This window comes from Nakaseomyces glabratus, chromosome F (genome assembly GCF_010111755.1).
Source record: "Nakaseomyces glabratus chromosome F, complete sequence".
Taxonomy (NCBI): domain Eukaryota; kingdom Fungi; phylum Ascomycota; class Saccharomycetes; order Saccharomycetales; family Saccharomycetaceae; genus Nakaseomyces; species Nakaseomyces glabratus.
Window position 1 is genome coordinate 711941 of NC_088956.1, and position 23689 is coordinate 735629.

Genomic DNA, 23689 nt, shown 5'->3' on the forward strand with positions numbered 1-23689 from the left:
CCACCACACTTGCGAGGAAAGGTGAATGTGTGCACCAGTGCACCACAGCACCACAGTGATTAGCCAGAAAAACACAATTTTCGCTGCTCTCGATGGCTTCCTTGCTGAGAGCAGCTGAGAGCAGCTGGGAGCATGTGAATCACAATTTGATTGCCTCGTAGCTGCGGGCGTCTCTGTGCCATATATTTCCTCGAGCTTCAGCTCATCGCAAGTCATAACGTATCAGCAATAGCAATAGTACTTGTAGTTGTAGTTGTAGTTGTGTATTGTATTGTATTGTATTGTCTTGCATTGTGTATTGTGTATTGTGTATTGTTCAAAGAGGTTAACCCTCGTATGCAGACAAGACTGTGTTATACACACTTCTACGAAACATCCCTTTTAAAGGGATTTCATGTTCATATATATTGGTTGTGATTTCCTGTAATCTGGACACTACTCAAAGAATCAAAAAAGTAACCAAGTATGAAGATTACACAGAAGCTTGCCGACAGGCACAAGGAGAAGCCCGACAAGGCTACTTTTTCCTTTGAGTATTTTGTGCCAAAGACCACGCAAGGTGTGCAGAACCTGTATGACCGTATGGACCGTATGTACGAGGCGTCCTTGCCCGAGTTCATAGACATTACCTGGAACGCGGGCGGTGGCCGTCTGTCGCAGCTGTCGACGGAGCTGGTCGCGACCGCGCAGTCCGTGCTGGGTCTCGAGACGTGCATGCACTTGACCTGCACCAACATGCCCATCTCGCAGATCGACGAGGCGTTGGAGGATGCCTACAACTCCGGCTGCCAGAACATCCTGGCCTTGAGAGGTGACCCTCCTCTCAACGCACCAAACGGCTGGCAGCCCATCGAGGGCGGGTTCAACTACGCCAAGGACCTCGTGAAGTACATCAGGGCAAAGTACGGCGACCACTTCGATATCGGTGTGGCAGGCTACCCAGAGGGCCACCCAGAGGAGAAAGAGAGACACAAGGACCTCGTGTACTTGAAGGAGAAGATCGACGCCGGCGGAAGCTTCATCATCACCCAGATGTTCTACGACGTCGACAACTTCATCCAGTGGTGCCACGAGGTCAGAGAGATGGGCATAGACGTGCCCATCATCCCAGGTATCATGCCCATTACAACTTACGCGGCCTTCCTGAGAAGAGCACAGTGGGGCCAGATCAAAATCCCACAGGCATTCCTGGACGTCCTCGAGCCAGTGAAGGACGACGACCAGTTGGTCAGAGACAAGGGCTCCGAATTGATCGTAGACATGTGCCAGAAGATCCTGAACAGCGGCTACGTCAAACACTTACATATCTACACTATGAACTTGGAAAAGGCTCCGCTGATCATCCTTGAAAAACTAGGCCTCTTGCCATCCGAAAGCGAAGTTAACGCCAACCCATTGGCTTCATTGCCATGGAGAAAATCCTTGAACCCCAAGAGAAAGAACGAAGAAGTTAGACCCATTTTCTGGAAACGCAGACCTTACTCTTACGTCGCTAGAACCTCACAATGGGCTATGGACGAGTTCCCTAACGGTAGATTCGGTGACTCGTCCTCCCCTGCGTTCGGTGACTTAGATTTGTGTGGCTCTACTTTGATAAGGCAATCGGGTAAAAAGTCCTTGGAGCTATGGTCAACACCTAAAACTATCGAAGATGTCTCACAATTGGTTATTAGCTATCTGACAGGCCAAATTAAATGCTTGCCATGGAGTGACACATCGCTAGATGAGGAAATTGACCCTATCCTTGACCATCTACTTGATCTGAATAGAAAAATGATTATCACAATAAACTCTCAACCTCAGATTAATGGCATTAGATCAAACCATAAAGTACATGGCTGGGGTCCTAAGGATGGCTACGTATACCAAAAGCAATACTTGGAGTTCTTGCTGCCAAATGAGAAGGTTGAAAAATTGGAAAAGCAACTAGCAGGAAATGAGATGCTGACGTACTTTGCTGTTGACAATAAAGATAATTTGAAGAGTAACCATCCAGATGGCTCCAAAGCAAATGCTGTCACTTGGGGTATTTTCCCTGGTAGAGAAGTTTTGCAACCAACCATTGTCGAGAAGGTCTCTTTCTTAGCCTGGAAGGAAGAATTCTACAGAATCCTTGAAGAGTGGAAGTGGAACTTCCAAGAAAATAATGAGCTAAAGAGTGCAGAATTCATTCAACATATCATCGACAACTATATGCTTGTCAACATCGTTGATAACGACTATATCTCTTCAACCGACGAGATATACAATGTGTTAATAAACTTGTGAAGCAAGAACATAAACTATTACTGCTTCCCCGGTTGTAAAGCACTAAACGCTATTACACTGGTATGAAAAAAGGAAAAAAAAAACTTTCTGTATTTATGAGAAGTATTTCAACAATACTCGTCTTACCAAACCTTGCATTTTAACATTCAACATAGCATTAATTTTCTAATATTTCTTTGACTTTTCTGTATTAAAATAAAATCTCTATTTAGTAATTCCGATATTATAATTACTACCATTAACTATTTATATATTTACAATTCAAGAACCACAGCGTGCAGCCATCATTTTAGAGGGCAAAAAAATCAAAATGCAAAAGATGACCATCTTAAAATGTGGCTCCTTCATTTATAAACAACGAGGATTCATTGGACACACACCAGCGCACGATCCTGCGTGCACTACTTAATGCTTGTTTCCTCGTCACTATACCATTATTAAATAGTAACAAGAGCTCAAATCTAGGAGAACACCACACCATCCCTAACATATTCACTGGCTCTTCAATAAAGGAATCATGGTCTGTGGTTTCCTCGCTGTTAGATTTCGCAGGTTCACTCCATTGTACAAAATTAACTAATGATTTATTAGATTGTGATGCAATTTCCTGGGCTATCGAGTTCTGTAGAGATTTGTAATAAAACTTGAGTTTTCTTTCATATAATGCCCTCTGCTCAGGTTCACTTGCGCTGGTAGATAATTGTGGCATAGTAAATTGTATGTGCTTGCTAGATTTGAATATGAAATGATGTACCAATGGTGCTGGAATATCTGTAATTGAGTATGGCTGCAATATGGAAGTCCTCAACTCCCTAATTATCTCATTGTTACGAGTAAGTATAACCATCAACTCATCACAGTAAGATTTCATTTTGAAGAATGCATCCTTTTGACCACTTATTGCTACTAAAACTGGAGGATGACCCAAAAATTTGCTACTGCTTTTATCACCAGGATTCATTATTGTACGGATGTAGCAGTATAGGTAGCCGTTGGAATTAAATTTGGGGAAACATATTGGAATCCAGAGTTCTTTATCTGATTCCAAGTTATGAAACTGGGTTGCTATTACCAAAAACAATATTTGAAGGTCAACTGGATGTAATGTGTGAGACTTAGGCCGCAATACATTACAGAGTCTGTTATTAGAAGCAATGATGAATGAATATAATAAAGTTCCTCTAGGAAAGTCTTCCATTTTATTCAACTGGCTAGACATGATGGAATGAATCTTTGCTCTTATGGGCTTCTTTAGTTTCAAACATTGGAGTGAGTTGAGAGAAAATTCTGGGTATAATTTATCAGTAAAATTTGAACATATCTCTGACAGTGTTTCGAAATCGGTACTCTCCAAATGACTTCTTAAATCAAAATTATCTCTTTTCTGAAATAGCTTCGTCAATTGCTTACTTGTCAATGTGGATAAAACAAAAGAGTGTAAAAAATGCAATTGAGCTTCCAATTCATCTCGACTCTCATCCCTACATCGCGACATAGCTACATAAAAAATGGGATCCTTATTGCAAAACACAAATGTAATATTAGACTCCTTCGATGTGAAAGTCTTGATATTGTCCTCATTTGAAGTTTGAAAAAATGAGATAATCGATGTTAGCAAGCCAATATAGGATGCTGAGAACTTATCATTTTCATACATGGAGTATACTGGTTTTCCCGCGGACGTGAAGATGAAAAAGTTCTTCGTAATATCCTCGTTAGAATTCTTGTCAAAAATTTGAGGCATTTCATTTATCATAAATGGTTTTGATATTGCTCCATCGGTTGAATATATGCTCTCATTTAAAGACCGCATCAGGTCAAATTCCAAAGAATCATCGATGTGATCGCTTTCATTCTGAAAATTGGAGCTCATAACAGGTCTCAAACTAGCCAAAGACCTAGAATGAGAGACCATAGAGGCCGTCATGTCTATATTTTCAGCCCTGGAGCTCGATCGATCGTTGTCAATATGGTCAATACCATCTTGAGGGGTAGCAATATTATCATCGCTGCTTGTATGCGTAATAGACCCAACTTCTGTAGACTGCAAATTCACAGAAGTGGTAGCCTCGGACTGTGATGGGACATTGAGCAGCCAGTTAGAACTCTTTCGACTAAGCATCTAATCTGAGATACAGGGATCGCGATATAAGTAAAGGGTTGGTTATCGCAATGCGTTTATGACCATTGGTGAGTGAGTGTTCTACTATTCAACACAATACCATACAAATGGCGTTTTGAACAAGAGTACCAATCACCAGTGTAAAGTTCTGTGAATAATCCCTACCTATTCGGCTGGTATTCTAGTCAGAAGTTTTACTAAAAAGTATATGGCCAGCTTCATTTCACTGTTATTATTGGGATCACTAAATATATCATTGAACGGCAAAATGCCTATGTATGTAGCTAAATATAACGTGACCAGTTAGTAATATTTTACGGGCACAAATACACATTTACACGAATATCACCTGACTAAATACATATTATAGTGATAATGTGACTGTTCAAGAGTACTAACATCCTTACACCACACACCAGAAACATCCTTGCATCCTTTTTGTACCATAATTGCCTAATGTGGTAATTTGTGTGGGCCAAACTTTGAAATTTTGAAAAAAAAATTGAAAAACTCAGTTTCTTCGTCTGCCAGAAGGTTGAAACTTTTCATCACAACCAAACAATTTTTTTTTTTCACTTTTTATAAAGTTATAGGCTAGTTTGATAGTGTAGTAAGTAGTGTTTCTGGACTGTCTTTGTATTCAGCGCTAACTCACAGTCGTGTGCAATCCAACAGAATTTTATTCTTAATACATATTTGTCGATTGAAAGTTACCAACATCAACTTTCCGTGTTCCATTCCGACATTTTTTTATAAATAAGAAGAAATTCTAACAACAAACTAGAACAATGTCTGCTCCAGAAGGTCAACAAAGAAGAGGTGGTTTCGGTGGTAGAAACAGAAGAGGTGGTAACAGAAGAGGTGGTAGAAACACCGAAGAAAAGGGATGGGTTCCAGTTACCAAGCTAGGTAGACTAGTGAAGGCTGGTAAGATCTCTTCTATCGAAGAAATCTTCTTGCACTCTTTGCCAGTTAAGGAATTCCAAATCATCGACACCTTGTTGCCAAACTTGCAAGATGAAGTTATGAACATCAAGCCAGTTCAAAAGCAAACCCGTGCCGGTCAAAGAACCAGATTTAAGGCTGTCGTTGTTGTCGGTGACTCCAACGGTCACGTTGGTCTAGGTATTAAGACCGCTAAGGAAGTCGCTGGTGCCATCAGAGCTGGTATCATCATTGCTAAGTTGTCTGTTATCCCAATCAGAAGAGGTTACTGGGGTACCAACTTGGGTCAACCTCACTCTTTGGCTACCAAGACCACTGGTAAGTGTGGTTCCGTCACTGTTAGATTGATCCCAGCCCCAAGAGGTTCTGGTATCGTCGCTTCCCCAGCTGTCAAGAAGTTGATGCAATTGGCTGGTGTTGAAGATGTCTACACTCAATCCAACGGTAAGACCAGAACTTTGGAAAACACCTTGAAGGCCGCTTTCGTTGCCATTGGTAACACTTACGCTTTCTTGACCCCAGACTTGTGGACCGAACACCCATTGCCATTGTCCCCATTGGATGTCTACTCCGATGAGGCCTCTGCTCAAAAGAAGAAGTACTAAACGAATAGTAGAAAGTAATTTCTCATTCATGTATAACATTTTCAATAATTTTTGTACAATTTTATAGTTTTTAATACTTCATTCTTACCCACATCAAATTATAGATGCTGTTCACAATGTACTCATTCCATATTAAATATTTTGTTCTTGCAAGGTCTACTGGAATTACTAACACTTGGGACGGACCCATTTTGTTATCGCTCGTTTCCATTTTACCACCTTCATGGCTATTATTACTATCTACAAGTAGAGCTGCGCCCTCCTACAAATGCATGTAGCGTAATTTCATGAGCCTGTAACGTTTAATACTACACGGTTTAACCAAGAATTACTCCTACAGTTTTGCTAATGCGTCCACGTTAGACTTTCCATAATGTATAATACCATCACAACACATGCAAGACACCCAGCAACTAACGGCTGAAGAATCTACTTCTTACTTACAAGATTGACAACCATTTATTGCAAATGGTTTTTGTATAATTCTATTTATTTGTTTTTTAGCTTTTTGTTTTTGTTTTTTGTTTGTTCTAAATTAAATAATCAGATAATTTTGAATTCATTAAAAATACCAATAGAGTAACTATAATTTCGTGATAATGAGTGGTAATTCAGTTCATATCCATGTCTTGTTGAGGAGCTGCTTCGATGTTTGAACTATCAGGCAAAGCAAACACTCGGTTGGTTGTTTGAATACCCTGTGCTGGGAAGGCAAACTGTGCCTGGTTCTGTTGTTGGTCACCACCCTGAGGCTGTTGCTTCTTGTCTGGCAATACACGTCCCTCTGGATGTCTGAATAGGCAGGCTGCGTTCTTACACTCAACACCAAAACGACAATCTTCGTTGATTGGATGACCAAAGAAACAATCAATTCTAGTACAGTTAGCACCATCACGACACATAACGTGGGATTTAGCATGTCTGAACTTACAACGCTTGTTAGTACAATGGATACCATATTTACATTGCTCCAAAGATTTCTCAACAGGTGGACGTGCCATTGCTGGAGGTGCAGAAACCTTCTTAACAGTCATTGGCTTCGCTTCTCTAATCTTTGACAAAGAGGAGTGGGCCTTTGTACATTGTGGATCTTCACAGGTTAAGTTGTTTGGACACCACATTAAGTCAATAACCTTAGCGTCTTCATTTGCAGGTGTTGGGTGACCAAATGGACACATTGGATTGGAACATAAAGTACCAAATTTACATAATACAATACCAGTCTGTACTGGCTTCTTCTTAGCGGCTAATAAAGCTAGCTTTCTTTGCTGGAACTCTTCACGAGTCTTCTCGATTTCTTTCATTAGTTCTTCATCTTCATTTGGATGCAAGAATTCACAAGTGCCTGGTGCCTTGGGACAGTTTGGATACTCGCTACACACCTTTGTTGGATGTGCATGAGGACATGATCTACCCAATGGACAATGAGGGAAAACTTTACAACGACCTTCTTTCTTGGTGCGCACAAAGTTTACATTTTGATCCTTGCCATCGACCATTCCAAGAGCACGGGCTAAAGGATTAAATCTATTATTGGTGTTTGCATTCTCGCGACTATTATAGGTGTTACGTAAACCACCCCTGCTAGCGCCACGGGCACCTCTACGAGATTTACCTACACCACCGCCACGGGATTGGAATTTGGGCTGGGTGTTAACTGCTTGGAATGCAGATTGTGGTTGAGATACGTCTCCGTTACCATTCTGAGTCGATGCATTAATAACGTCTTGAAATGCCGATACGGGTTGACTAGATTGCTCGGTTTGAGAGGTCGCATGTTGAGAAACCAGCATAGATCCTTGGCTTGGTTGTTGTTGTTGTTGCTGCTGCTGCTGCTGTTGTTGCATTAATTGTTCTTGTTGCTGCTGCTGCTGTTGCTGCTGCTGTTGTTGATCGGGTATATTGCCACCAGCACTCTGAGCATTCATCATCCTTATCTTATCGACAATGTTCTCTAAGGATTCACCTTGTTGCAATGCTTCCAATGCAAAGAAAGTTGTCTGGACAACATCCTGCAAAGCCTCAGGGGAAACAGAATCAAACAAGGACGATAACTCTTGCACCACTGATTCAACAGTACCACCGTTAACAATCAATAGAACGATGTACTCGGCGACATACGTTATGTCCTCGTTGAAGTTGGGAACTCCTTTAAGTCTCTCAGCCACTATAACTTTCAGATTCTCAGTGTACTGCTCTTGCGACATAATTTTTACTATTTTCTAACCTCTAGGATTCAATTCAAATGTGTATAATCCAGTTATCTTGCTCTCTGTTATGCTTCTGGAAACTGTGAAGCCATCGCAGCTTGTAACCGTCTGCCTTTTATACTTTTTCAGTTTTGCAGCGAAAAATTGAAAAATTTCACTCCGAACGCCACCAGCCGGATCAAAGACATTTCATACGGTTATAGATCATATGACTTATATCACAACAGGCTGAATAGAGTAGTCTATCCTTAGGCTATAAACAGTATTCTATTTCCGAGTATATACTCTAATTATATCTACACCCATTATCCCAGTTATAAAAGTGGAACTACAGATTTTTATATGTATTCTCCCTTTAAATTTTTTGTATTGTTGAGGCATGACTGTCAACTGATAATATAGATTGTACTCGAGGATACCACTTGGCTTATAAATTCATCAAAGTCATCATGCAGGAAGAGTTAAGGGATTGGTAGTTGTGGACTTTATAAACTAGCGTAAAGTTCCACGATGTGGATACAGAGATAGCAGTTCGTCGGTTCTTGACAGTTCTGCCTCTAGCTCTTTAACAATGTTTTCCAAATCCCAGTGATGTTCTGAGTATTTTGTGGCCAAGATATCCTTGTACTGTCTCCTTGCTCTTTCTCTGTGATCCATCAGCATTGCCATCAACGTGGGTAATGTGTCCTTTGTGCAGGCCACACTGCCTGGAGATTCACGGTAACTGTATATCTGATCCGTCACATCGCGTAGCTCCCTAGTAACATCCATAAGGTTTTGTTGTACCTTAGTAAATAGCATAATCTCGGCAAGACCCGAGCCATCACCTTTATCCTGGTATATCAACCCTTCGCTACGGGTCTCATTTCCCCTAGTGGTCTCCGAATATTGTATATAAGTAGTCTTGTAGTCCATTGTGACGCAAATTGTTTGAAACTATTCAGGTAAATTAGGTTAGCAGAACTTGATGGTATAGTACGGTAGATAAAACAAACCGTTTATTGTCCTTATATAATACAGGCGAGCAGCTCCAAATGATTCCCCCCATGTTTTAAATTCCCGCACCGATGCTCTTCATATATGTACGAATACGGGGAATGCTGATCCCATAAGTATGGACGATGACTCAGCACATGACTAAGTGACTACCTATATCAAGACTTATAGGTACAGGTTATGGTATCATAGAACCAATCTGCCTTTTAAATGTCTTAAATATATTGTTTTATATCGTATTACATAATTCTATCAAACCAAACTATAGTTGCCTTCTCATGGTATTTCAAGTTCAGGCCTAGTATATATACTCAGTATGGCGAAAAACATATGACCGTCATATTCTCAGCATTATTTCTTCTTGCTTTTCTTTTTATCCTTACCTTTCTTGAGTTCCTTCATTCTTTCTACCTTCTCTTGGATTCTTTCCAATGAAAGCTTGACATCACCCTTTTGGAAGTTGTCTAGATCGTAATATGCTGGTGCCAGTTCGATCAACCATTCAGGTCTTACCGAGGTGACTGTCCTAATATAATTCTTTGATGTAAGCACAAATTCATTGTAAATAACCCACTCTGCATCGTGGCCCAACACCGTACTTGGGTGGATTAATACGTCCTGGTTGTCCTTAACTGTAATGTAACCCTTACCACCGGATCTCTTCTTCGCGACTTGCATAAAGAAACCTGCAGCCAGTGCCTTCCTGATGTTGTCAAAATATTGAGGGCTCTCATAATCAGTAGTGTTTAGCTCTAAGTTATGACGTATCATTAGTCTTTCCAACTGTGAACGGATGTTATCAGCTGCCGATAGGGATCTGTAATTCAAGTAATGGTCACGACACCACTTATTGATACCGTACTCATACGCTTCGTCTGACTTGAAAGCATGGTAGACATTTAGAAGAGTAATGTGGTCACCATCCGGGTGAGCAAAAATGTTCTTGGCGTCATCAGCACGCTTCTTGTCCTTAGATGGACGGATGAATACATTAGGAACAGAAAGCATAGCAACAATTGTTAATATCTCCTGGGAACACTTGAATTCAAAAGCACCAATTAGCATTACAGCCAGCATTGGATCCAATGGGAATTGTGATGCAAGTCTACCTAAGGCGGTCAGATTACCTTCGTCATCAAGACAGGCAAGATAATTTAGTTCTTCCAACGCTCTCATCATTGTCTCTGGAGCTGGTGGGTCCATGAAATCGAAATGGACCAAGTCATCGATACCTAGTTTCTTTAACTCCAAAACGGTTGATGACAAGTTTGAACGTAGAATTTCTGGGTAACTTTGTTCAATAAGCTCCTTTTGAAATGCTTCTTCAGTATATAGTCTGAAACACTTACCTGGTCTAGTACGACCTGCTCTACCAGCTCTTTGTTGAGCAGAAGCCTTAGAAATTGGTGAAACCAACAAAGATTCGACCCTTATTCTAGGATTATACACCTTTTGTTTTGAGAAACCTGGGTCAACAACATAAACAATACCGTCAATGGTCAACGATGTTTCTGCAATATTTGTGGAAACGACAACCTTTCTACCAGGTCTACCATTATGTGATTCAGGTGCAGGTTCAAAAATTCTTTGTTGTTGATGAGGTGGTAATGAACCGTATAGGGGATAAACCGAAAGTGGCCCGCAGCCTTCTTCTCTAACCAATTGATCACCTTCTAGAGATATCTTCCTAACTGCGTCTTCAATTTCATCTTCACCAGTTAAGAAGAGAAGTATATCACCAGCTTCCTCTGTAGCATGAATTTGCAAAACAGTACGGATGGCAGAATCCAGGTAATCTCTTTGAAATTCTGGAGTATAGTACAATTCAACTGGGTATGTTCTACCTGGAACGGCCAGTAAAGGAGCGTTATGGAAGTAGTTTTGGAATTTTTCGGCATCTAAAGTAGCAGACATGACAATAATCTTCAAATCAGGTCTTCTTAACACAACTTGCTTGATCAAACCCATTAAAATATCTGTTGCCAAAGTACGTTCGTGCGCTTCATCTAGAATAATACATGAGTATCTCTTTAGGTCATGGTCCTCCATAGCTTCTCTCAATAACATACCGTCTGTCATATATTTCAATATAGTCTTGTTGGAGGTCTTGTTTTCAAATCTGATAGAGTAACCAACCTCTTCACCTAACTTGACATCCATTTCTTCAGCAACTCTTTGTGCAACAGACATTGCAGCAACACGACGAGGCTGGGTACATGCAATCTGAGTGTTTTCTAAGTGGGGCATCTCATCGAACAATACAAATTGTGGGATTTGAGTGGTCTTACCGGAACCAGTTTCACCAACAAAGACCATAATCTGGTTCTCCTGGTAAATCTTTAGAAACTCAGCTCTCTGTGCATGAACCGGAAGATCTTTTCTCACTTTCAGAATACCAAAGTATTTCTCACTGAATTGGTTACCTGTGAATGGGTTGATTTTACCAGTCTCTAACTTGTTAGCCTGTTCAACAGTAGTCTTGTGACGTACTAGGCCGTTAAACTCGCCCGCATCATGATGAACAAGTGGTTCCTCCGGTGGAATAGGGTGCTTCTTTGTCAAATCCTCGGCTATCTCAGCTGCATGTTCGGGAATCGAGGTTGCAACTGGATCAGCATGTTCATGCTGCGAACCTGAAAATCTTCTCTTAGAACCCATTGTTATGTGTCCTTATTTCTTGTGTTTAATACAACTTCCTATTCAACTTCCAGTAGAAAGATACACTGCTACTAATAGACAGTTCAATTATCATATAACAAGCCAATACTACAGTTCACTATTGCAAAAGTATATATTTTGAGATGCTCATCGCAAATTTTCCCAAAATTTTTCACGAAGACTTCACTTCGCCCAAAAAGAAAGAAGTCCAACTGGAGCAAGGGCTATTCCACTATCGTTAAACTGCCATTAGAGTAACCATTAGCAACTATTTGCACAATTGGTGGACTACTCCTAGTCTTGTATTACTATTTGTAATTGCTCTACCTTTTAAACTTTTAAATAGGCTGTTTTTGCTATCCATTCAATAGCGCTTCTAAAACTGCACCAGACAAAGTTGTACTGACAAAGGGTAATGTCTGCAAGGAAAGCACTGTATTACGCCTATTGTGTTGGAGGCTCCGCAAAGGAGGCCATTAAAGAGTCAATTCAATTTGGAGGAAAATCTGCCAAGCAATACGTTAATACGTCCATTGTTTTGAGACCTATCTTATCACAATTCCAATGGTACCACGATCCTGCTTGGGAAGAGGCTAAGAGTCTATCGAAGTCGCTTCGGAACGGCCAAACCCATGTCAAACACAGCAACAAAGCTGGTGTGAGACACTATTCTACTTCATCGAGGAGAAGTATCCAGGTATGTTTTCATTGATAAGCATAACAACTTATCGTACTTTATATCTTAACTCCAGAATTCATCTAATGTATGTGAACTCGATCGGATATTGATGGCAAAACCGCTGTATATATAATGCCTATCTGGCTTAGACACTTTGTGTTACATTTTTTTGAGCATCAATGTGGTTATCAAGAAATATAATCTCAATGATTGTTTAGTAAGGGATATTAGCGTTAGTTGCAGGTTCAACTGACGTGGTCATGAAACAAATAGAACAAACATTTTTGTATCCATAGGTGTATTCTACTAACGTTAATATAAATGAGATAAACCATTGCACCTATGACCCCTTTCTATCCGTATACACAGTTCCATTTTTGCAGTCACTTAGAGTCTTTTTATACTGTTATTCAAATGAACGTAAAACTAACAATCAAATATCATATTTTTGCTATAACTCTTTATTTCATTTGCATAAATTCTTATGTGTGTGTAATAATTATATGGCAATTATGAAGCTTATAATAGAAACCTACAAAAGAGCTAACTGAGGAAGAGCGAGAGAAACTTGCTAATGAAAGAAGTTCACAAGTGCCAGCGTCAAGAATATCACGTTTATTCCACTATGGTTCTTTGGCAGCAGGTATCGGTATGAATGCAGCAGCGGAAGGTTTATCACAGGTATCCAAGGGCCAATCGCCCAACTGGAAATCCCTGATCTTATCCGAGAGCAACATCGACAGAATTACAAAGAAATTCTCCCAAATGAGAGGTGCTGCTCTCAAAATAGGCCAAATGATGTCTTTCCAGGACGAAAAAATACTGCCAAGGGAATTGTATGAGATCTTATCCCGGGTTCAAAACAGCGCCAATTATATGCCCAGAAGACAGCTAGAAAAAGTCATGACAAAAGAATTGGGTGATAATTGGGAGGCAAAATTTAAATCTTTTGATAAGATTCCAATAGCAGCTGCTAGTATTGGCCAGGTTCATAATGGTGAACTGCTAGACGGTACTAAAATTGTTGTTAAAGTACAATACCCAGGTGTTAAGGACTCTATTGATTCTGATTTAAACAATCTGCTTCTTCTGCTAACTGCTTCACGTCTTTTACCTAAAGGTCTTTTCCTAGATAAGACAGTTGCAAACGCCAGAACTGAATTAAAATGGGAATGTGACTATATAAGAGAAGCAAAAGCTTTGCAAAGGTTCGAACTTTTGCTAAAGGACGACCCGGTATTTGTTGTGCCCCATGTATATGAAGAATTTACAACTGAAAATGTTCTCACAATGTCCAGAATGGAAGGTACTGAAATAATGAACTTGAAGAATGAAAGTAACTCACAAGAAATTAGAAACTTTATTTCTGAAAATATTATGAGACTATGTTTGGAAGAAATTGCAGTCTTTGAATTCATGCAAACTGATCCAAATTGGGCGAACTTCTTGTATAACGCAAAAACAAACAAGATCGAGCTACTTGATTTCGGCGCTTCTAGACCATTCCCCTCAGATTTCATTAAGAAATATAGAAAATTATTAACATATGCTACTCAAGAAAATCGAGCAGGTGCGTATGAAATGTCCAAAGAACTTGGCTACCTAACTGGTCTAGAATCCCAAAGTATGAAAGATGCTCATGTAGATAGTGTTATGACTCTTGGTGAACCTTTCAGAGGGTCTGTTGAAGATGTATTTGATTTTGCTAACCAGACTGTCTCCGACAGAATCAGAGGAAATATCGGTCTAATGGTTAACGAAAGACTATGCCCCCCACCAGAAGAAACATATTCATTGCACAGGAAGTTCAGTGGTATATTTCTTTTATGTGCAAGAATGGAGGCATCGGTACATTGTGCAAAGCTTTTCTCTAAATATTTTGCATTGAAGGAATGAATCATTTAAGTTGATTGGTTTTCTTACTCATTAGTAAAAGGGGAAGATTCAAAGATGAGTGCACCACAGGAGTGCATTAATTTGAGTCTACTACCCTGATTTTGTTACTGTTTATAGAACGTTATATTTTCACTCTTGTATATTGTTTTTTTTTTATGAAGTAATAGTTTTCTACATGTTTTACTTGTAAGGGCGATCGTATTCTAGAAATCTGAGCATCAGAAGGTGAGACTAGATGAATTCAATCAGCCAATGATACGTTTAGCCATATGAATTACTAGCATGTAATAGAAGCGAAATTGTAACTAAAACTCGCACACAACATCTACATAGAACACCTCTTATTGCATTCAGTAGGGTCCAATCCAGTGCCTTAAATTAACAAATACCGCACCAAAGCAGGTATTGCTGTGCTTAATAAATTCCACACCCCTATATATCGATTTAAGTTGAACATTAATTTAGCCAATTACCGATGACTTCATCAACCTAAAATTCCTCATCGAGCATCCCGGCAATATCCTATATTCGTAGTGACTTCAAAGCCTTCTCACTATAGAATGATCGACGATGCCCAAATAGAGGGATTTACGAGTACGGTATTCTCACTTTGCACAGAAAAGTATGTACATTTTGAAAGGGCAACATTCTTTTGCTGTGTGAATAAAGATAGGATCGGAGGACAATGGGGATTGGATCCTAGGGACTCTGCTCTTTCTTAGATTGACAACCCTTTTCTGAACGATATCATCGAGGAGTGAGCTTTACTGTAGTGACACATTGAGGGTGTTGTACTCTATAGAAAACCGTGAGGACATGGATTTGCGATTTTTTATAATATAAGCTTGTAATACAGTGCCAAGACCCCTATACTAAGCAATGCCTGATACGGTTACGTTAGTGAGAACAGTGGTTAGATCCTACCCAGAGAATGAGCAGTTGCATCAGTAGATTACCAAGTTGGTTGTTCTGGACCTGTTTGTTGCAACTTAACTTTTAACTTACTTCGGTAGCGGGTCCTAAACGTTAGGATAACTCTAAAAAGAGCAACAATATCCAGCCATGTTTTTAGATCATTCCCCTTTTCTTAATCGGAAAAGTCTTCTTTATGCATTCCATTACACCGACAATATTTTCATATATAAAGATAGATCAAAATGAGCTGAGTCAGGAGCTGATAGTTTTATTTTCTCCATTTCTCTCTTCTAAAATATACCAGGGAGCCATCCATTTTGGAGTGGCTCCCTCAGAATCGGATAGTCAGAGGTATAATACCTCTTGGAAGAAATTCCTTCCCTCTTTCGAGCGGCTAAAGGAATTACTTTGTACTATATTTGTGGTTTACTTATTGAAGATATACCCTAGACGATACATTGGCTCTAACGAAAACCAGTGATAGATTTTTTTAATGGCAGCTGCAAATGGAGTGGCCAATATAATTATTGGCGGGCAGGTACGGAGCCTGTTCCATTGCATTACGCACAGTGAAACCACGGAGGGTTGATAGAAATGTGCATTGCATTCGGTATCAAAGTTTGAATCATGCAAACTTTAGACTTATCTAACGAAGGAAATAAGCTCACAGTGGCTGTAGTCTCCTCTGATAGTATGTAACCATATCACATGTGAACATGTAAGATAAGTAATGATAGACCTTAATAAATATATTAATGTAACTTTTGTGAATTATTAAACCTTTTAATCGAACAGGAAATATTAAGAAACATAGAGAATTATACTGTAGTCGCTGTTATTATAGTTTAATAATGAAAAGTCTACTTTACTGCGTCAGTATTATTACTATTCAATTGCAACTGTCAAGAAGCAAAAAAAAATATAAATGAAACGGACAGGAATTGAACCTGCAACCCTTCGATTGCAATCATGAATTCCGAGGAAATCCCAGAGTTTAACTGGAGTCGAAAGCTCTACCATTGAGCCACCGCTTCATCTATTTGTTGTGAATTTTTGCCACGCAAGATACTGTACTACATCAAATTTGTTGAAAAAATATGTCGTACACAACTATGTATATAACATAGCCGAAACAAACCTTGAATTTAACCAGCACGAATAGTAATAACATAAGTCATACAAAACACTGTACTTTGTATTCAGAGTTGCATTGGTACTGGATTCAAGGTGTTAAAGCAGTGAGAGTTCGCTATTAGTTGATTGTCCTTTGTGGTATCATTTGGTATTGTTCGAATACCAAGAAAATTACTGCGAAACTGATACGTATATTGGCTAGGATTGAATATCCATAATTGCAGATAGCAATTTTTGAACACTTGCTTTCATAGCTCTGCTACACGAATAATTAGCTAAACAATGAGCATGTCACAAAAAGCAAAAACAATAGATGATCAAAATGAGGATGCGAGTGCATTGCAACAGTCCTTCACCATCTGGTCTCCCCAGGACACAGTACGAGATGTTGCGGAGTCCCTGGGTCTGGAAAATGTCAACGAGGAAGTGCTGAAGGCGCTTGCGATGGACGTCGAGTACCGTATACTGGAGATTATCGAGCAGGCGGTGAAGTTCAAGAGGCACTCGAAGCGGGACACCCTGACGACGGATGATGTGGCTAAAGCGCTACGTGTGCTGAATGTGGAGCCTCTGTATGGGTACCACGACGGCTCACACTCGAACAGAGAGCTGTCGTTTGCCAAGGTGAACACTGCTGGCGGGCAGTCTGTGTACTACTTGGATGAGGGAGAAGTGGACTTTGACAAGCTGATCAACGAGCCTCTGCCACAAGTGCCGCGTGTTCCTACGTTCACGACACATTGGCTGGCAGTCGAAGGTGTGCAACCTGCAATTGTGCAGAACCCTAACCTGAACGACATCAGACAGTCGCAGCCTCCGATAGTGCGTGGAGCCATTGTGACAGCGCTGAATGAGAGCAGCTCACAACTTGGAGGCAGCAGTGGTAGTAACAACGGGACGGGCAAGGGCAGTGTCGGTGGAGAGAGTGTTGGTGGGAGTGGGAGCAATCTTGCGAGCGTTGTGCAGCCCGGGCAGAACGTGGATGTCAAGCCACTGGTGAAGCATGTGCTGTCGAAGGAGCTGCAGATATACTTCAACCAGATCATTAGTACACTGACGAAGCATGTTGAGAGTGGGGACGAGGAAGGCCAGCACATGAAGGGAGCGGCACTGATGTCCTTGAAGACGGATACTGGTCTGCACCAGCTGGTGCCCTACTTCATCCAGTTCATAGCAGAACAGATCACACATAACCTATCCGACCTTGAACTGCTGGGGACGATACTGGAGATGATGTACTCGCTGCTGAGCAACACGTCGATCTTCCTTGACCCATATATCCACTCGCTGATGCCATCTGTGCTGACGCTGCTGCTGGCGAAGAGGCTAGGAGGGACGCCTGAGAAGGACGACGAGGCTAGTGCTGTGGAGTTTCTTGAGAAGACGAATGCTGTGCGGGACTTTGCGGCGTCGTTGCTGGACCACATATTGCGTAAGTTCCCACAGGTGTACAAGTCGCTGAAGCCGCGGGTGACACGGACGCTACTGAAGACGTTCCTGGACACCAACCGGTCATTTGGGACATACTACGGGTGCCTGCGTGGTGTCTCTGTGCTGGAGCCGGAGTCGATACGGTTCTTCCTGGGGAACCTGCACAACTGGGCCAGGCTAGTGTTTGAAGAGCAAGGGGTCACGGTGGGAGATGCTGGGGAGCACACGCCATCGCGGTTTTCGAAGCAAGAGGTAGGACAGCTAGTGGATGCGATTGTGTCAGCGCTGGTTGTCCTGAAGAAAGACCTGCCTGAAGTGTACGAGGGCCAAGGTGAGGCGGTCAGCGAGGGAGACAAGGAGCGGCTGGTGGCCAAGTGTGGTGTCACCGTTGCCCATAGCATATTGGAGCGGGAGGATGCACAGGAGATTACATGTGCCATTTTCTTTGGTGAAAACATGTAAAAATATAAATATACTAAAATACTGTATAGGATGCTATTAAATGGTTCTGTATGCTATTATGACGGCGTTTATAATATTGCTCGTTTGGAAGTTCAATCACTGCATTGAAATTACTACTTTGTTTATGGTGCGAATAGTCGTCTTTTAACCTTTTTATTGGGTGGAATACTTGTTTTGGTATTATTATTCTCTGAGTTCCCTTTTACATTGGTCTGGCTTTTCGCTATTATGCCTGCATCTGGCGATTCTATAATAAGTGGTGATTGCTCTTGCGCTTTTAAATTAGATTGTCTTTTACCCATTGGAGTTGATAAGACTTGTATAGTATTGGTTTCGTTGACCTCCTTTATACTTTTGTGAGAAAAGGCAAAACTAGATGTTGCATCAGTTGACTTTTTGAATATTGATTTGTTTCTCCCAACTCTTCGAAAAGATTGTTGTTTTAGTCTCGATATAGAATTAGACATCTTTGGTTGGGTATTTTTGTCAGATGTAGTACTTACTTGAGGATTTTGTGAATCTAGATGCCTTGAATTATCAACTGCAAATTGTCGTTTTTCAAGGAAAGATATATCAGAAGTTGTTCGCGATATCGGTAAAAGCCTTTTGTTAACAGATCCCTCTTTTTCAATAAAATCTGTAAGATTTGAATTAGCCCTTTGTGATAGAAAAGTAGATTTACGGCTTGGAGAGCTGCTCCTCAGTTCCTCTTTGTTTTTTTCACTGCTAGCATATTGTACACTTGACGCTCTAAGTGGATCTGTTCCATTATTAATATTGGAGAAATCATTGAATGAATTGTCCATGAGTGGAGTTGATTCATTTACAGTATTCCCTGTAGTTATTCTCTTTAGAGGTTGCTTACGCATACTGGGCCCCTTTAGTTTTTGGATAATAAATTTAATGGTATTAGGTGCCTTTCTGTTATAGTATGGTATCAATGTGTAATTCACAAAGCCCACGACTGAAGCTTCATCGTTTTTATCCAAAATACGTTTCATATAATGTTGGAAGTTATATTTTTTTGTCTCTACCATATTCTCCTCAGGTTGATCACTTTCACTATCTGTATTATTATTATCTAAATTCGTTGAGCTCATCAAAATGTCAGTAATCAATAGTTTATCTAAATATATATCCAGTAGTTCATAAAAGTCAAAGATATTGTTTTGGATGGTATCAGTTTGGGTCGTAATTTTGAATGTACCATCATTTACATTATTGTTACTATTATTATCGTTGTTGTTGTTAATATCGTTTCCTTTTGGAGAGTCCAGCTCTCTACTAGTGGAAGGATTCTTTCTTGTTCGTGAGCGCCTCTGCATGAAAGACGATCTGGTTACATTTCGAGATCTCTGTTCTAATTTATTTTTGTACTGCTTCTCAAAACTGTCGAACTGTTCATCCAAAGATAGTAGATGCATCATTTCAAGTAGCAAAACTACTTGAATCTTAAGTTCACGATATTTTAGAACTGATAGCATCAGCATCTTTTCTGATAGATCATTACCTAAGCTATCATCAGTTAAATTTTGAGACGCTGTTAGTAGCTCAAGGATTTCACTATTTGGATCAAATGTTGATAACAAGGTAGTTAAACCATTCAATGTATGACGTTCATCAAAGTTCCTCACTGGTATTAGGCTACTCTTGATAAGTGCTATATACTGTGACAAATAATCGCTTGTACTCGTGTTTGCCTTAAATAAATTTCGTACCCTAGGTAAATGTGACTTAACAAAGTAAGTTATGGCGTTATCAAGTTCAAATAGAGTACTGTAATACCTCTGATTGAAGTATATTTTTGGATCTGACACAAGACAGGTTTCTGTTCTAGTATTTTTGTTTTGCTCGTTGTTTGATGGTAGAGTCATAAATAGTTCACTAGAATTGCCAATAATCTTTCTGTCTTTCGTTGACTCCGCAAAACTATTAAAAATCTTGGTTATCTTTATTTCATCCCATTCTGCTTTACTTGTCCCGTAATTATTAATTTCATCGATAGATTGATATCCATTAGTTGACCCAAATTCCTTTGTAGTAACCTCATCTGAAAACTCTATAAGATCAATTAGCTTAGTTATAGAATGTTTATCCATTTCCACTATCCATATTACCCAGTACTCTTTGCCGTATCTCTCCATCACGTAAAATTTATCGTCAGCATCAGTTAAAATATGTTTGCAGTAAATAGGTGTGTTACCAACCTCACTTAAGACATCATCAGGTAATATATTAGCATGTACTACGCGAGGATGATCTGTGGCAATGGTTATATCTGGTGGTAATACCGGTAATGTAGCAACTACACTCCATTGTTCCATAACATATAGTAGTCTAATAAAAAGGTCAGTTTAAGCTCGTTGCCGTTACAATAACTTTCAGCACTTTTAATGTCGCGAACTAAGTAGCTGGATGTCCTCTGGATTTAATACTATACTTGGCTAGTGATTGTAATAGAATCTCCAATTACCATTTATCGAGCTCTCGGAGTCTATCCAGTGGCATTATCATCTTTCATGGTATTATTTATGCGATGAGCTTCAAGCAAATGGTAATTCCGGGTAAACTAGGGAAAAGAACAATATAATGAATAGAGCTTCTCAAAGAGAAGAAAATCTCTCATTCTCATATAAAAGGTCTCACCTAATAGCACACACTTAGCAACAAAGCGTTGTTTTAATTATTTAAATGAAAAGTTCTTATTTCAAGGGAATGGCGTTGTTTAATTGCGATAGTACTTCACTCGACTTAGTTTAAATTAGAAGTACCATATCGGCTGGTCTATACGTATTCAATAAATGGAAATATAATTTGGATTAACATTAGAAATGATCATGAATATATATTATTAGTCTAAGTATTAAAAATGTGGAACGTTGAGTGTAGTAAAGATTATGTTAAGAATACTGCATACACCCTCACCCAATATTAAACCCGAACTACATACAATAAGTGTAGTTTTCACATCAATGTTACCCTTATGGTTCGAAAGCCACATGTGGGCAGCTAGGCCACCAATGAATCTTGCAATTGTAAAACTAGGTGAGTTAAAAAGTCCAATTCCCACGGCAACTCCAGAGGGTATATATTTCATCCACCGAAGTTCTCTTTCTCTGTAACAGTTTCTTATTAAAGACAAAATTGCAAATATTACCGCCAAAACTAAAGAGCATTCTAGCGTCCCATAAGGCAGTTCCTTACCTGTTACAAGCCTTGCACAATCTATCCAAACAGTTGCCGTTGGTATACGAAATTGTATGCTTGGTATGGTATAAACTCTATTGTAAATGAGATACATCACAGACGATAGAAACATTGACCATGTTATGCCTATCAGTTGCGCAATAAATTGCGCTCTGGGTGATGCGCCAAGAAGATGGCCTGTTTTCAGATCCTGCATTAAATCCCCTGCCTGCTGTGCACCTGCTTCAGCTATACCGCCAGCAACCAAGTTGATCAGTACTGCAGATGGATGGGTTTTTGGAATAATAAAAGAAAATAATAATTGAGAAATCTTACCGATTCCACTTACCGGGTTTAGATCCGTTTCTCCCAGAGCTCTAATTGCTAATATTGACAGGAATAATGCAGTAAAAAGGGCTAGTACCATGGAATAGACAGGAATTACTTCTATACCGAAAATGTAAATCACAAACGATATGCATATAACTGACGAAACAACAATACCTGATAGCACAGTAGTATATTTGACTAGATGTTTTTGATCAACCTCGTGTTCGAGATCGCGCGAAACTAATCTAACTGTTCCTACAGATTGAGCACTGCTCAAAGACCTTTGATGATTTATTGCCGCTTCCTCCTCCAATATCATCGATTCAAATGAATCATCAATCATATTCGAAATTATCACTCTCCTATTGTCAAGCATGAAGAATTTAACTAAGGAATTGATAAGTAACACTAGGAATCCAACAATACTATCGGTTATCATTATTGCTAACGAACACCATAAAACCCAGCCTTGTACACCTTCATTCCAATCAGTTACATCTTCTTCATTCGATACCCAGCCTTTGTGGACAGCAATAGGTGCTAGGATACCCCATCCAAGGATACATCCAAAAAGCATGTATGAAACTGTTGGTAACCCCATTATTATACCTTGTCCAAAGTATGCGGGCGAAGGTTGTAAATTCCATAAATATTTTTTTGATAGTTCATTCCCCAAGAATGGGATTGCTTTAATTACAGGAACGAAGTAAGCGATTACAGTGTAAATGGATGATATTGTGAAAGTTTGAACCAGAATTGTAATATTCTTCAAATACACGTTATTAGGTTGTATATCAGAAGGTGAAGTTGAGTTGTATTGCCTTTGTGCCTCAGCATTTATCAGAGGTGACAGAGCATTTTCTGTAGAATCGTCACTATCTGGATCCATTCTGAGTACCTCCGGGCACTGTTCCAATCTCCTTCTTCTCATTTGTAAAACCTCTTTCTTTGAGACTTCTTGGATGATCTCTGTTCCGTTTAGAACTGCAATCAAAGTTGCAGTGGCATTGCCACTAGGGAAAGGTAACTTTTCTCTCACAATCACCTGCTTTCGAAGTGGAACTGCAAAAAATATCCCAAAGTAAGTTAGAGCTGCTGACCATAATAAAAGCTGTATAAAAGTGAAAGGTATGCCTTGTTCTCTGGTACCGCCCGATTCTTCATAAGTTAAGAATTTCTCTATTGCAGGTACGACTCCAACAAAACCTAGAGCTAAAGGGCCTGTCCCTATAGCAACGGCCAAGCTTTGTACGTATACATTTTCAACGTCAGTGAAAACGGGATCATCAGGTTTGAACACTGGCCATAATTGTTTAAATATAGCACACGCCAATAAGGCAGATGGAAGAGACATCATCGATACCCAACCGGTTTGTAATCCAAACTGAAAATTAGATATCAGAACTAATGAACCAATGAAGATACCTGCAATGGTACCCCTCACTGTTATTTGATTTATTGATGGTTTGTCTGCCCATCTCACAGATTGCTGATCTGATTGATCTGTCTTGGTAGAAGTCATCGTCGGCCGCCTCTCATCTACAAGTACCATATTTGCTTTGCTATTATAATGTTATCTAATTGAAATAGATGACTAATGGATAATAAATGTGTATTAAATTGCTATAATCGACAGCAGCTCCTATTAGATTGTCGTTGATCGATTATATTTGCCACTTGTTCCCAACAATAAATGTTAATAAGCACTCAAACAACAGTGTCGAATTGTCAACTTTAATTGCCCCAGAATTACAATCGATGATATGAGGTCTATAATTTTTACCAATGACTTAAACTCATTATTGGACTCTTCAACTCCGATGATAAGGTGTAGTTTTATTCAGTGGCACAT

The 23689-nt window shown here is 39.8% G+C and overlaps 10 protein-coding genes and 1 non-coding gene across 11 annotated transcripts; 4 read left to right on the top strand and 7 right to left on the bottom strand.

The window, feature by feature from the left end:
- Window positions 1-465: 465 nt before the first annotated feature.
- On the top strand, window positions 466-2268 carry MET13 (methylenetetrahydrofolate reductase (NAD(P)H) MET13; the record flags this gene model as incomplete). Its single annotated transcript, XM_446274.1, has 1 exon — window positions 466-2268. One exon carries the CDS (start codon window positions 466-468, stop codon window positions 2266-2268), a length of 1803 nt encoding a protein of 600 aa, XP_446274.1.
- Window positions 2269-2596: 328 nt separating this feature from the next.
- Window positions 2597-4390, bottom strand: MON1 (guanine nucleotide exchange factor MON1; the record flags this gene model as incomplete). Its single annotated transcript, XM_446275.1, has 1 exon — window positions 2597-4390. One exon carries the CDS (start codon window positions 4388-4390, stop codon window positions 2597-2599), a length of 1794 nt encoding a protein of 597 aa, XP_446275.1.
- Window positions 4391-5178: 788 nt separating this feature from the next.
- Window positions 5179-5940, top strand: RPS2 (40S ribosomal protein uS5; the record flags this gene model as incomplete). Its single annotated transcript, XM_446276.1, has 1 exon — window positions 5179-5940. The coding sequence occupies one exon, from the start codon at window positions 5179-5181 to the stop codon at window positions 5938-5940; it is 762 nt and encodes a 253-aa protein (XP_446276.1).
- Window positions 5941-6551: 611 nt separating this feature from the next.
- On the bottom strand, window positions 6552-8147 carry NAB2 (mRNA-binding protein NAB2; the record flags this gene model as incomplete). The annotated part of the gene is made up of 1 exon (XM_446277.1): window positions 6552-8147. One exon carries the CDS (start codon window positions 8145-8147, stop codon window positions 6552-6554), a length of 1596 nt encoding a protein of 531 aa, XP_446277.1.
- Window positions 8148-8642: 495 nt separating this feature from the next.
- GPG1 (Gpg1p) lies at window positions 8643-9065 on the bottom strand (the record flags this gene model as incomplete). Its single annotated transcript, XM_446278.1, has 1 exon — window positions 8643-9065. One exon carries the CDS (start codon window positions 9063-9065, stop codon window positions 8643-8645), a length of 423 nt encoding a protein of 140 aa, XP_446278.1.
- A 432-nt stretch (window positions 9066-9497) lies between these two features.
- PRP43 (DEAH-box ATP-dependent RNA helicase PRP43) lies at window positions 9498-11804 on the bottom strand (the record flags this gene model as incomplete). The annotated part of the gene is made up of 1 exon (XM_446279.1): window positions 9498-11804. The coding sequence occupies one exon, from the start codon at window positions 11802-11804 to the stop codon at window positions 9498-9500; it is 2307 nt and encodes a 768-aa protein (XP_446279.1).
- Window positions 11805-12219: 415 nt separating this feature from the next.
- On the top strand, window positions 12220-14379 carry COQ8 (protein kinase COQ8; the record flags this gene model as incomplete). Its single annotated transcript, XM_446280.2, has 2 exons — window positions 12220-12501; window positions 13012-14379. The coding sequence occupies 2 exons, from the start codon at window positions 12220-12222 to the stop codon at window positions 14377-14379; spliced, it is 1650 nt and encodes a 549-aa protein (XP_446280.2).
- A 1841-nt stretch (window positions 14380-16220) lies between these two features.
- Window positions 16221-16328, bottom strand: tW(CCA)3. The gene is made up of 2 exons: window positions 16293-16328; window positions 16221-16256 (listed from the first exon to the last, which is right to left on the bottom strand). It is a non-coding gene; the product is annotated as a tRNA-Trp (tRNA).
- Window positions 16329-16710: 382 nt separating this feature from the next.
- On the top strand, window positions 16711-18321 carry GVI51_F06809 (uncharacterized protein; the record flags this gene model as incomplete). Its single annotated transcript, XM_446282.1, has 1 exon — window positions 16711-18321. The coding sequence occupies one exon, from the start codon at window positions 16711-16713 to the stop codon at window positions 18319-18321; it is 1611 nt and encodes a 536-aa protein (XP_446282.1).
- A 122-nt stretch (window positions 18322-18443) lies between these two features.
- Window positions 18444-20645, bottom strand: SLD3 (Sld3p; the record flags this gene model as incomplete). The annotated part of the gene is made up of 1 exon (XM_446283.1): window positions 18444-20645. The coding sequence occupies one exon, from the start codon at window positions 20643-20645 to the stop codon at window positions 18444-18446; it is 2202 nt and encodes a 733-aa protein (XP_446283.1).
- A 539-nt stretch (window positions 20646-21184) lies between these two features.
- On the bottom strand, window positions 21185-23389 carry GVI51_F06853 (uncharacterized protein; the record flags this gene model as incomplete). Its single annotated transcript, XM_446284.2, has 1 exon — window positions 21185-23389. One exon carries the CDS (start codon window positions 23387-23389, stop codon window positions 21185-21187), a length of 2205 nt encoding a protein of 734 aa, XP_446284.2.
- Window positions 23390-23689: the final 300 nt, after the last annotated feature.